The sequence below is a fragment of the Aegilops tauschii genome, chromosome 5 (assembly GCF_002575655.3).
Source record: "Aegilops tauschii subsp. strangulata cultivar AL8/78 chromosome 5, Aet v6.0, whole genome shotgun sequence".
Lineage (NCBI taxonomy): Eukaryota > Viridiplantae > Streptophyta > Magnoliopsida > Poales > Poaceae > Aegilops > Aegilops tauschii.
This window is the reverse complement of record NC_053039.3, coordinates 427,543,479-427,556,731: the sequence shown is the minus strand read 5'-3', so window position 1 is coordinate 427,556,731 and position 13,253 is coordinate 427,543,479. Positions and strand designations below refer to the sequence as shown.

The following is a 13,253-nucleotide window of genomic DNA, read 5'->3' as shown; positions in this document are numbered from 1 at the left end:
AAGACCGTGTGTGAGGATATAGTTAGCAATGCATCAACAAATGGATATATATCGTCATGCCATACCTCTTGGGTGACCACACCCACATCCTCATCCTCCAAAGGTTCACCATGGCCCTGCCCCGAAGCGGGATCTGATGGTGTCGCCGACCTAGACCGTTCTGGTGATACATACTCGGGGTCACGACAACCGAAAAGGTTTGATAGCCGCCTTAACTTTTGGCCCTGGCGCTGCAACATGTACAAGTGAATGAGACATGGAACGTAGCAACATATGTTAAGTCCTAGTTTGAAGGAGATGTGAACCTTAATGAATGCTCGAAGTGCACCTTCCCCATCGCTTTTGCCAGCCGGGGTTGTTTCCAGAATAGTCTCGGTCTCATCAGCTGCTTTCTTGATCTGGGCACGCTAGGAACAGAAACGGTATCAAAGTGTTAGGCAAGCGAAGATGTGAATAGTGCGAATGTAAAAGCAAAAAGGGCAAACCACAAAGTTCATTATTGGAGCTGAAGGGATCACTGAGTTGCCTTTCCTGACTAATGCGTTGTACTGGTGCTGGGCTACCTCATCAAAAACGGTGGGTTCTTCCAGAATCTCCTCAGCATACGCCGGCTTGCATACCTCCACGCGGGTACTTGCAAGAAACCATGTGAGATAGTTGTTGAACGCGATCGGGCAGTGCTCACGAAGCTGGGCTCGTTTTCCAGCCCTTGCTTGCTCCACACTAAGAGCGAACTGCACAACATACTTCCTGTGATGGTTGGCCCAATCCTTGATCTTCCGCTGTTTTTTCCTATCCAACCTGCAAGTTAGAAACAGAATATTAGCATCATCGAAACCGTCGAGAAGCTGCTAAGTGCTCAAGGTTAATTATGTCTTACGCGTGTAGCAACTTGTCCGTGTCCTCCCACTCCGGCGGGTGTGGCTGGAACAAACCAAACTGGCGGAACACCCGATGTGGCAGGTGAAGCTCAACCGCCCAGTTGCATATCAGTGGGCACCGCATATGCCAGAGATCCCTATCCCTAGTGCACATCGGATTCAGCCTGAACTCCATAGGGTTACCAAAACTCTCTCCTTTTCCATACGGCTCTCATTCCACTTGCAAAATGGGATTGAATGCAAAATTGATATCGAGTTACGATACAAGCATGATAATCACTTATGCAATGTCGGTTCACCTGCTCAGGCGTGATCGCGTCCAGCTCGCTCTTGTACAACTTGTACATGACCGAGGGATCATCCGTCGTCTCATTTAACACATCCCACTTGTAAGCCCAAGTGGGAAGCCGTAGTGGGTCGTCTTTGTCGTCCCAATCCTTGTACTTTACGGTCTTCGGTCGTCCAACCGGAAAACGCTCCCAGCTTCATATGGAAAGTGCGAGCAGACAAACACCAATACCTCCAGTGTGCCTACAACAGGCTTCGTCCAACTGCACATAAAAGAGAACATGGCCAAATTTGCCGCAAGAGCGCATTGATAATGTATCAATGAAGTGAAAAGGAAACAACTTCATACCTGTCGATACAAGTAAGCCAGTGTCGCCGAACCCCAACTCCATTTGCTATCGAAGACGGTCAACGCCTTCAGCCACATCCATGGAGCATTCTTGCCTGTGCCATCAGCAAACATAGTCCTAGATATCACATACCACATGTAGACACGAGCATATGTCTTCAGCATGTCCTCATTAGCATCCTCAGGGCAAGTACTGAAGTTCGATGATATCCACGTGAAAGTAGCGCCGACTGCGACTCTTTCCTTCTTCTTGTCTTCTGCTTCTGGTTCCCGAGGCTCCGGAGGAACCATACCGATAAGGGCATGCATCTGCGCGCGCCACCCATCAGAATCGGTGTTCATACATAAAGGATTCCCATCGATAGGAAGACCGGTGATCATAGCAATATCCTGGAGCGTCACGGTCATCTCCCCGGTCCGAAGATGGAAAGTGTGTGTCTCCGGCCTCCAATGATCAATAAGCACGGTGAGTGCTGCAGCATTGTTGGGTGGCGTCGACCGGCGGACCAACTGAATGAAAGGGAGAAGTCCTGCCTCCCTTACATACGGTGTGTACCGCTCATCATAGCGCATCCATCCAAGGGTGACCCCGTGAGACCGAAGCTTCAGAGGTGCAAGCTCCTACAAACAAACAAATCATAACATTACATATGGGGCATTTGTGTTTGAAAAAAATACGAAATTCATAACACCGGCCACTTTCAGTATTACCCGCTGCTCCACCGACATAGCATACGACCGGTGTTGTTTTTCCCAATGATCATCGAGAAGCCAAACCATCCTAACAATTTCACCAAAGCATTCTTGTCAACACGATTATCTTTTCAATTCAAAAAAACTAAAGTAGGCCTACTAGATGCAAAATTCAAAGCATATGTATCCAAAGCATTCTTGCCAATACAAATATAATTTCAATAAACTAAACTAGGCCTACTTCATGCAAGATTCAATACAAATATCTTTTCCATATAAATAACATGTCAACCTATGTATCCAAACTATATAAATAACATGTCAACCTATCTATCCAAACCACATTGTAATCTAACAAGGGTTCCCCAAATCTAATACATGCAAGATTCAAACAAAAGTTTCCCAAATCTAATACATGCAAGATTCAAACAAAAGTTCCCCAAATCTAATACATGCAAGATTCAAACAAGGGTTCCCCAAATCTCCGAAATAGCGTACATGCTATGGATAGAAAGAAGGGGATCGGAGAAAAGTACCTTCTAGGATGGATTGGTGAAAGAGTCCACGGGCCAAATCGTCAGATCTGAAGATTTTTGAAGATGGGATTAAGAGGGGGAGAGGAGCCAGCCGCCGCAACGATGCTTCTGTAACTGCTGAAGAATGGGGTGGGTGCGGGAGGCCTAGCGCGCGGCGGCTGCATCTAAGTCAATGTGCAACGCCCGAGGGCTAGGCGCTGCACATTACACGTGTGGCGCCTAGCTCGGAGGCGCTGCATTGCGGGATGCGGCGCCTAGGGCTGCCACGGTGGACAGAGGTGCAACGCCCCCGAGCTAGGCGCTGCACCGTAGGGTGTGGCGCCGGCGTGGCGGACGCTACACAAAAGGGTCAGGGGTGTGAAATAGTTTTACGGGCAGTTCATTCTGTGAATTGATTTTGTCCAGAGGTCAAAATTGTCAAATTTGCCTTTAGCCAACTGGCTAACTCCACCCGTGGACTTGGACCATAAAAAGTCTTTGCTTGGGGAACATGGCCTTGGATATCAGTCAACGGTAGGCACATACGTAGCTCTTGGCCAATTAGCATGTGTTGTTTACATAGAACTTCATCCGCGTTTCCGCGCACTGAAACCCCATCGCTTTACCAAGTGGCCGGCTTGGTAAGCTACCAACAAAAAAAAACCCATCGCTCTGACGAAACAGCGGTCGCGTCGTCTGCGTCGTCTACTCCTGGATTCAGAGCAAGAAAAGACCACTGAATTGCACACCATGCAGTTTACACCAAGCTCTCACCGGTTAGATTCAGATTGCTGCCCTACTCGCAGATCATCTCTGAAGCTGCATTTCAACCCCCCCTACGCCACACCCAACACTTCATGTTAAAACCGTCATCTGCGATATCCCTGGGATGGAGATTGAGTTCGATCATCATTTCTCCTTCTTGACTGGAACATGTTCGCGAGCACATCGTTGGTGTTGGCTGAAACAGGGGAAGTTCAACTCAGAGATATCCACAGCCAATTAATTTTCTTTTAATAAAAATAGCTCCCTCCCTGGTTTCGTTTAACAAAAACAATAATGTTTTACAACAGCTACCAAAAGAAAATAGAAGAAAGGTAAAAGAGCAAAACCAGGGCGAACACTGCTCTTGCATTCTTCGGCGTCCACCTGTCAGACCCTTAAAATGCAAGACATAACGCCAGCTGATAACAGATACCAACTTCAGTCGAAGATACCTTTCAAACAACATTTTCATGCATTATGCATTTATGCATACGCTAATAGGAAGGCTTCAGAGAGGCGCTATAATAGACAGAGTGGAGAGTGGAGACATCAGTTTTTCTTCGGGCCGCTGTGATCCTATTCACCCCACTCGCCAACCATGCATCATTTTAGAAACTTCGTTTGCTATCAGTTCATAAGGAAAGTCTTGTAATCAAAACTTTATATCAAGCACACAAAAAGTTACGGTAATAATGAAAGAGCAAATTCGAATAAGCGAGTTAACCTTTTGACTTATACCCGCTATCTTTATGATGGAGATAGAAAAACTTGATGACAGTAATACTCGAGAGCCAGTTGCTTGGGAATGGATAGACCTAGAGGAAGAACAACTTGCCAAGACTAGTGAAGTGGTTCCGGAGTTACGGATCCAATTGGTTGGCACATAAAGACTCCAGTTGAAGCAGTGGCGGAGCGTGATCAAAACAAGAGGAGGGGGGTGACTCCATGTCAAAACACACAATATGCATGAAAAATTTCAACAAGTCATCAGATAGAAAGGGGTAATTAGATGACCAATTGACCATGTCATTAGCCTTTTATGTTTACACAATGACACAAATTTTGGTGTTCCAACACAAAAGACCACCCCTAATGGCCACCAATGCTAGATCACCAGGAGATGATGGAGATTCAACAATTTCTCACCCCCTTTTCCTTTAATAAATGGCTACATCGTCGTTGTTTTCCCATTGCTGGCCAAATAAAATTCATGGAAATGCGGTGGATCCCGGTCCTTGCCAACAGTAGGGCTCCGTTTTTAGTTGTTTCTTTGAGTTTTGATAGAGTCTACCCATGAAGGCAAAAGGTGAGGACAGCTTCTTGAAGATGGAATGAGATTCTCTTCGCTTAGCCCCCGTCTCGTGGTGCTTCTAGCATCAGAGGGCGTGTGGAGTTTTGTCTCCGACGAATCTCACGGGATTCGGTCGGCGTTCGTCTTTAGTGGATCCGCTTGGATCCGATCTTTATTCTTCTACCTTCGTGTGTCTACAGGTTGGATCCTTTTGATATACGCTTCTCTTCATTGACGGCGGTTGTTTTCTGGTGCGCTGGTTCTCTGGGACCTTGGCACAATGACTTTCCGGCTTTCTAAATACAACAAGATTTGTCTGGTTTCGATGATGGAGGGCCGAAGGCGGCGGCGCTTTTGGGCTTGTAATCCTAGTTAGGTTGGTCTAAGAATCTCAATGTAATTTTTACTTTTGATGTTTTTATACTACCTTAGCTAGTGATGAATAAATCATAAGTTTTCTAGAAAAAAGACAAGCAATTGCACCTTCCACGTAATAATGAAGTTGTACAACCAAATATATTTTGTATGAGCGAATAAGGGTCGTTGACGGTACGTTTGTCTCCCATGCAGTCGCCATACGCTTAGGCCAACTCCACCGCAGAGCCTCATCTTGTCCGGCTTTGTCCGTATGGGACAAAATCTGGTCCAACGGGCACACCTAAATGGACTAGCACGTCCGTTCGCGTCCGCTTTTGTCCGGCTCAACCCCAAAACTAGATCAAACTTGAGCCACGAATGCTCCCGAACGGACATACGACGGATGCTCTCCTCGCGCCTCTCGTCCGCTCCCGTCCGCCCTCTGGCCCACAAATCAGTGAGACCAGAGCTACCGCGCGGCCTGCGAGGCCAGCGGTGATGCCACCGGCGCAGGACGCAGCTGCGGTGCGCGCGGGGCGGGGCGGGACTGGCGAGCTCGGGTTGAGGCAGGGGCGCGCGGCGGCGGCGCGCTCGGGCGGTGCGGCGGCGAGCTCGGGACGGGGCTTGGGTGCGCGCGCGCAGCACGACGAGCTCGGGGTGGAGCAGCGGCGCGTGCGCGGCGGGGCCGCGGCGAGCTGGGTCGGGGCGGGGGCGCGCCCGGGCCGCACGGCGAACTCGGGGCGAGGCGGTGGCGCACGCGGGGCGGCACGGCGAGCTCGGGGCGGAGCTGTGGCGCGCGTGGGACAGGGCAGGGGCGCGCGCGCGCGGCACAACGAGCTCGGGACGGAGCCGCGGGGCCGCGGCGAGCTCGGGTCGAGGCGGGGCCGCGCCCGGGCCGCACGGCGAGCGCGTGGGGATGAGCGCGGCGAGCTACGAGCGAGGCGGGAAAGGCCGGCACGGCGAGGGGATAGCAGTGCCGCCCAAGGACCAGTTCACCGCGGAGCCGACGACCCTGGAGGTGACCGTGCTGTCAGCGGAGGAGGTCGTCCTCAGGGAGCTCCTGCGCTGCCCGCTGGACCGCGGCGCCTACGCCGTGGTGCACGTGGAAAGGCCGGACGGGGGGTTGTATACGGACAAGCCAGCCCCGCGCACCGGAATCAACGATGAGGACGGCGACTGCAACGGGTACCCCTACTGGGGCGAGGCGGTGCGGGTCACGCTCCCCGCGGGCGTGCCGGTCATCCACGTGGTGATCTGCCGCCAGAGCGGCGACGGCTCGACGGACTCCGTGGCCGCGGCGAGGGTGCCCGTCGCCGACTTCAGCGTCGGCCCGCCGGGCCACCTGCATTGCCTCAGCTATCGGCTATTAGACACCGGGTCGGTGACGAAGAGACGCAACGGCATCGTCAACATCACTGTCAAGAGGCTCGACGGCGCGCAGGCCAGAGGGAAAGGCGGGAAAGCCGTGGAGGAGGCCGCGAGTGGCACTGGTGATTCCTGCTGTGGTGGTGTCGCCGAGGAGGGGAAGGTGTCCGCCGCGGCGACGAGGGCGGCACCGGCCGGTGCGGTGATAGGCTATCCCGTCGAGTTCTCCGCTGCTGGACAGGCTAATGGAAAGGGCTCCGTATAGAGTGGCATTACATTCTTCTTGATCATGCCATATGTACAAATCATGCTGAAATTGTGCTACTAGTCATCAGGATGTTAATTAGGTTAAATCCGAGCAGTATGTATTGGTCAAAAAATGGTTTTATATATTGTTCGAAAATCCTATTTTCCACCTATATTGTTTGGCTAGGTTTATTTTCTACCTATAAGCAGTTTATTTAGATGAATAATTATGAACAAAGCTCCAAACCAACAAGTTTTGCCGATGTGGCATCCACACAACTAAATTTTGCACACGTGGATTCACCCTCTTTTCTCTCCCCTCTTCCCATAGTCCCATTATGGCATCTCAACAGACTTGTGTTGTCTTGTCGACAAAACTAGTCATTATCATCAATCGAAAATTTATCATTTACAACTACTCCTATAGAGTAGATTGTGCCCAAATTGCCCAACATAAGTTGAGAGAACATACAAGTTTGTTTTCTATTTTAACCCGAAACTTGTGTAAGAGTTGTTGGTTGATTTACCTAGAACTTTGCCCTCTCTCCTCATTTATTATCTCACATCATCATATGTCCTAAATTGTAAATTTACCAACTATTTTTTGTTTTTTCTAAACAAGGCACAATACTTGTTAATTAGCAGAAAACCGGACAAAAATCATCACAATGTGTTGTCCTGGCATACAAAAGATAGAACACACACCGTTGTGCTGAGCTGCATCGACAACATTGCACAGATCTCACAACCAAGGAGTTGTTATGCGAGGTCCTTGCACGTTGCAACTTGTTGGTTGGATATGCTCTATGTGTTGGTCATTTGGCCGGATATGCAAGTTTTTGATAATGTCTTGTTCTGATAGCCCTCCTGTCCGTGCAACTTGAGTGGGTGATCCAACAGACTCAACAAAAATAGCCATCCAAGAAGCCTAGAAGGGGATTCTGGTGTGAGAAGTGGGAGAAGGGGAAGTTGATGCAAGAAGATATGGTGGCCAAGACGAAGAGGTTCGAGGACATCTTGTCGAAAAAGAAGAAAGCATGTGTCAAGCACTATGACGTGAAGGAGAAAAGGAAGGCGGAGTGGTTCAACATCTTGATGACGGCGACCGGCGGGAAGATGAACCTAACTCAAAGAGAAGAAAACCAAGGTCGAAGAGAGGAAGGTTGAACTCACGACCGCTCTGTTCAGAGGATACCAAGATGTTTCCCATGAAGATGGACGAGCTGGATGCGGATGTGGCGATGATCGACCTCATTGTACGTATTAGGATGTTGAAGCGCTTGGCATCTGTGTTAGGATTTTGAACATACGTGTTCCAGAGGTTAAATAAAACAGGTGTTCTACCATTTTTATTTTATTTGATTATACTATGTTCCTAGTTCCTTCGCCCGCAGTGCAACGACGAGGGAGTTCCGTGCGTTTTGCATCAGATTAGCACAATGGCGTCTTCCACGTAAGTTGTACCAAAAATGTGTTTGCGCGTTAGCGGTACGTTCAACTGTTGCGTTCACGGTACATGCTTTATATCCTTTATTTATTTATTATTCTGTCCGAACGAAACGCGTGTTTTGCCCTATATAAACGACGTGAAGAACGTCTGTCCTGCTATCTTGGGAAACAAATCCGGTCGATCGTCGGAGAACCAAATCTGTACAAACGGGGAAATCTGATCAAAACCTAGATACATACAGCCTAGGTTCCCGACTTGACCCTGATCTCGGCCCAGAGTAAGCGCACGCGTCTCCTGCTCTCCATCCATAAGCTACCCCGACCTCCCGTCTCTGCGATCCACACGCGCGCGCGCACCGATCGATCCAACTCATCGCTGCAACCACCAGCCATGGAGCTCAAGGGTACACCACTGCCGCCCAAGGACGAGTTCGCCGCGGAGACGTCGTCGTCGTCGTCGTTTACCGTGGAGGTGACCGTGCTTTCCGCGGAGGAGGTCGTCATCGGGGACCGCTGGCGCCGCCCGCTGGACCGCGGGGCGTACGCCGAGGTGCGCGCGGGCAAGTCGAAGGCGTCCACCGGCGTCAACAGCGAGAAGGGCGACTGCAACGGGTACCCCTACTGGGGCGAGGCGGTCCGCGTGACGGTGCCGGGGCACGAGAAGGCGATCGACGTGGTGATCTGCCGCCGGCGGGAGTCCGTGGCGGAGGCGAGCGTGGCGGTCGCCGACTTCAGCGTCGGTCCGCCAGGCCACCTGCATTGCCTCAGCTACCGGCTGTTCGACGCTAAGTCCTTAACGAGGAACCGCAACGGCATCGTCAACATAACCGTCAAGAGGCTCGACGGCGCGGCGGTGCCACGTGGTGAAGGGAAAGGCGGGAAGGCCGTGGAGGACGCCGCGAGTGGCACTGGTGATTCCTGCTGTGGTGGTGTCGCCGACAAGGGGAAGGTGCCACTGGCGGCGGCGCCGGCACCGGCCGGTGCGGTGATGGGCTATCCCGTCGAGTTCTCCGTTGCTGGGCAGGCTAATGGAAAGGGCAGAACTAGTTGATTGGGCTTTGACGTTACATTCTCTTTGATCATGCCATGTACAAATGCTCCCCTAAAAAAATGTACAAATCATGCTGAAATTATGCTACTAGTGGATGTTAATTAGGTTATTAAATTCGAGCAGTATGTATTGGTCAAAAAATGATTTTATATATAGTTCGAAAAAATCGATTTTCGGCCTACACTGTTTGGCTAGGTTTATTTCTACCTATGTAAGCCATTTATTTATATTATTTTTAGAAAAGGAGGATGACCCCCGGTCTCTGCATCTGGCCGATGCATACGGCCAGTTTATTAATTATTTTCACAAGACCTTACAAAGTCATACAACAGTAAGACTAAAGTAGCCGTCTAAGCAACAAACTGTCGCTACACCTATCCAGTTGATGAAGGGGCGCAGATAGCCTGGGCCTAATACCAAACAGACATCGCAGCCAAGCCTAACATCTAAGACCTGAGACCCCAACCTAGCCACTTGCCGGGTCTGGGGCACACACTGGTCCGACATGCTCTCAGAGGCCGCCGCCGCCAACTGCCACCGCTCCATCTTCAGAACTGTACTGATGCATCAACCTTGCTCGGTCTAGCTATCGTCGACGCCACCACGGCGCCCAACGGCACCTCCTCCCTGCACGCAAACAGCTGAGCACGTCGCGGTCGCCACTGATACACCTCAGCGCCATGCTGTCAAGTACCATCAGCCGACACAGCTTGAAGTCTTTGAAAGATCTGTCGTGCGTAGCACCTGCCGACCAGACATGACAAAGCGTAGCACCTGTCGGTCAGGCATGACTTGACATCTCCACCGAAACTCCGTGCAAGATGAAGCCGCTCCACCTCCTGCCTCTGACTTCCAGCGCTGCTCCACAAACGATGCTCCCAAGAGAGAAACGACACCGCAGTGTCGCCATCGTCCGATCTGGAACACCAGATCGTAGGGTTTCCCCCGGAGTAGCACTAGTGGGTCGACAGTAGTTACACGACGATGCTTTCATTAAGGTAACGGCGTAGAACGCCGCCATCGTCTGCCGTCGGCTCGGTTTTCACCGGCAACCATGTCTCCCCAACTCGCAGCCGGGACTAGATGATGGATCTCGAGATCCGATCACCAATCTTCTGGCCGGCCACCCCCGACGAAGAAGATGACCACCACCACTGGCTACACCGGCCAAAACAGATCTGCCATGGGTGCCGCCAAGCAGTCCACCAGGCCCTCGACGCCGCCGTCGATCTAAAGCCAGATGACATGCCGCCGAAGACCGCATCGCGCCGCCGCCCGATCCAGGCCAGCCGCCACAGCCGCTGCCCATGGCCCGAGGCAGGGCCGACCGCCGCCGCCGTCGAAGCCAACGTCGTCGCTTCTAGATCGGCCGCGCCTCCACGCATGTTGGGGCCCCGCCACTCCTGAGACGCGGGAGGGAGGAAGAGCCCCCGCCACCGTCGTCGGCCTCCGGGCGCAAGCTGGCGGCGTCCTCCGGCGGCGGCGGGAGGAGGGGAGAAAGATGGGCTAGGCCCCGACGGCGGCTAGGGTTGGGGAGCCACCCGAGTCGCCCGAGTGGAGAGAGATATCAGCCATTTATTTAGATGAACAACATTGCCTAGCTTGGCCACACAACTATGTTTTCTCCTATACACCCCACAGTCCCATTAGGGCATCTCCAACACACTTGTGTTGTCTTGTCTTCTTGATAAAATTAGTCATATCATCAATAAAAAAATTTGTCATATACAACTACTCCAATAGAGTAGACTGTGCTCAAATTGCCCAATAGAAGTTGAGAAAATATACAAGTTCATTTTCTATTTTCATCCAAGAGCTTGTGTTGGAGACTTATAGAGGTGTTGGGTGATTTTACCTACAACTTTGCCATGCCTCCTTATTTATTCTCTCACATCATCATATGTCCTAAACTGCAAATTTTACTAACAATTGGTTTTCTAAACAAGGCACAGTACTTGTTAAATAACACAAAACCAGACAAAAACCATCACAATGCGTTGACAAGGCAAACAAAAGATACAACACACAACATCATTTGTATTTCTTTCCGAGCAAGTGACCGGCGACAAAGCCCATACCAAAAAGTTCGCCAGAAGCAACGTAAAGGTCCAAGCCAAGCAATTAGTCAACCGCAGCGATCGAAATTGCACAACACATATCTCACAACTAAGAAGCTGTTATGGGAGGTCCTTACGCGCTGCAATCTACGTGCGGCCATATGGCTTGATGGTTGGGCCGGCCAGCTCGGACCCACACCTGGTCCTTGCTGGCCCCACTTTTCTGAGCAGGAACATGGAGCCGGCCAAATGATCCTATACCGAGTGGCCTCATGTCTGACTGGGTAGCATGGTCCGATCCATTTTAATACTAGATTGCACAGGAAGAATGAGCAGCTGCACAAAATATTATTATTTCAACTAGCATCATTTAGCATGAGGGGGTTTTAGCAAGTTAGGATATTTTGAATTTATTTGTTAAAACTAAAAAAGAAACAATGCAGATGGTCATGATGATGTGGCACCCATGCGTGCAAAACTAAGTGATGTGGATGCCACATGGACAAAACCAACTTCCACGTAGCCGAAACCGTATTAGAAACAGGTCGGAGGGTTCATTGGATCAGAAGTGTAGTTTAGGGAGAGCGTCTATCTTTCCTTGATAATGTTTTTTCTTATTATCTGACTAACAAGAGTGCAGCGGCATAGCTTATGTGCTTAATTGAACACTTGAACAGAATATGTATTCCTAATCTTAAAAGGATAAGACAAAACGTGCAAGTAAGAAATCGTCAACGTTTTTCTAATGGTTGGTCTGCTGTCCAGTCGTTCAGTTTGTTTGATCAAGTGATTTTCGCAAAGAAATTGATACGTCATTTCATAGCTTTTGCCATGTCAGACCCTGCAGGAGGGACCGACAGGTCGTCGTTTACCCACTCCACCGGTACGTGGACTTGACCAAAGTCTTCGCCTTGGGACATGGTCTCAGATACAAGTCAATGGTAGGCACATTGGCATATGTTGTATTGTAGTACAAGAACTTCATCCGCATTTCCATGCACTCAAGCCCATCGATTGCTTTGACGCAACAGCTGCCGCGTTGTCCACTCCGAAACCCAGAGCAGGAAAACACTGCTGAATTGCAACACATGAACCTTACACAGAGCTCTCACCAGTCAGATTCAGAGTGTTGCCTTACTTGCAGATCAACTCTGAAGCTGCAACCCCCTGTACCTCATCCAACTCTTCCTGTTAAACTGTCTTCTGCAATTTCGGTACCGCGGCCGGGCTTAGTTTGGGGACGAAGATTGCATTCGATCATCGTTGCTCCTTCCTTAACTGAAAAACATGTTCGCGGGCACATCACAGTAGCAGCTATGAAGTCTCATTTTTTGAATGATAACTCTGAAGTCTCGTCATCCTTCAAGGCGGCAAGCAGTGTTAAAATCATGAAATCTAGTGAAGGGAAAGATTGTCACCTCATGGAGCTGATCGAGGCTGGACAAGCACGCGAACTGACTCTCCAAATGCTGCCATGCATGAGATAGCTTTGGGTTGAAAACTCTCTCTCGATTCCTTCTGAAAAAGGAGAAGTTCAAGCAAAGTCCCAGCTGAAAAGGACTTGCGTGTTCATTGACTTGGAAAAGGCCTATGATAAGATACCGCAGAATGTCATGTGGTAGGCCTTGGAGAAACACAAAGTCCCAGCAAAGTACATTACCCTCATCAAGACATGTACGATAATGTTGTGATAAGTGTTCGAACAAGTGATATCGACACTGATGACTTCCGGTTAAGATAGGACTGCATCAGAGGTCAGCTTTGAGCCCTTATCTGTTTGCCCTGGTGATGGATGAGGTCACAAGGGATACACAAGAAGATATCCCATGGTGTATGCTCCTTGCGGATGATGTGGTGCTAGTTGACGATAGTCGGACAGGGATCAATAGGAAGTTAGAGTTATGGAGACAAACCTTGGAATCGAAAGGTTTTAGGCTTAGTAGAAC

General features: G+C 50.1%; 2 protein-coding genes and 1 long non-coding RNA gene across 3 annotated transcripts; 2 read left to right on the top strand and 1 right to left on the bottom strand.

Annotated features, from left to right (window-relative positions):
* Nucleotides 1-568: 568 nt before the first annotated feature.
* Nucleotides 569-2,256, bottom strand: LOC141022416 (uncharacterized). The gene is made up of 3 exons (XR_012183715.1): nucleotides 1,519-2,256; nucleotides 881-1,432; nucleotides 569-801 (listed from the first exon to the last, which is right to left on the bottom strand). It is a non-coding gene; the product is annotated as an uncharacterized lncRNA (long non-coding RNA).
* Nucleotides 2,257-5,878: 3,622 nt separating this feature from the next.
* LOC120964039 (uncharacterized) lies at nucleotides 5,879-6,923 on the top strand. The gene has a single exon (XM_040388498.2). The coding sequence runs from the start codon at nucleotides 6,056-6,058 to the stop codon at nucleotides 6,767-6,769; it is 714 nt and encodes a 237-aa protein (XP_040244432.1). The 5' UTR covers nucleotides 5,879-6,055; the 3' UTR covers nucleotides 6,770-6,923.
* Nucleotides 6,924-8,170: 1,247 nt separating this feature from the next.
* On the top strand, nucleotides 8,171-9,461 carry LOC120964038 (uncharacterized). Its single transcript, XM_040388497.1, has one exon. The coding sequence runs from the start codon at nucleotides 8,591-8,593 to the stop codon at nucleotides 9,248-9,250; it is 660 nt and encodes a 219-aa protein (XP_040244431.1). The 5' UTR covers nucleotides 8,171-8,590; the 3' UTR covers nucleotides 9,251-9,461.
* The last annotated feature ends 3,792 nt before the right edge of the window (nucleotides 9,462-13,253 follow it).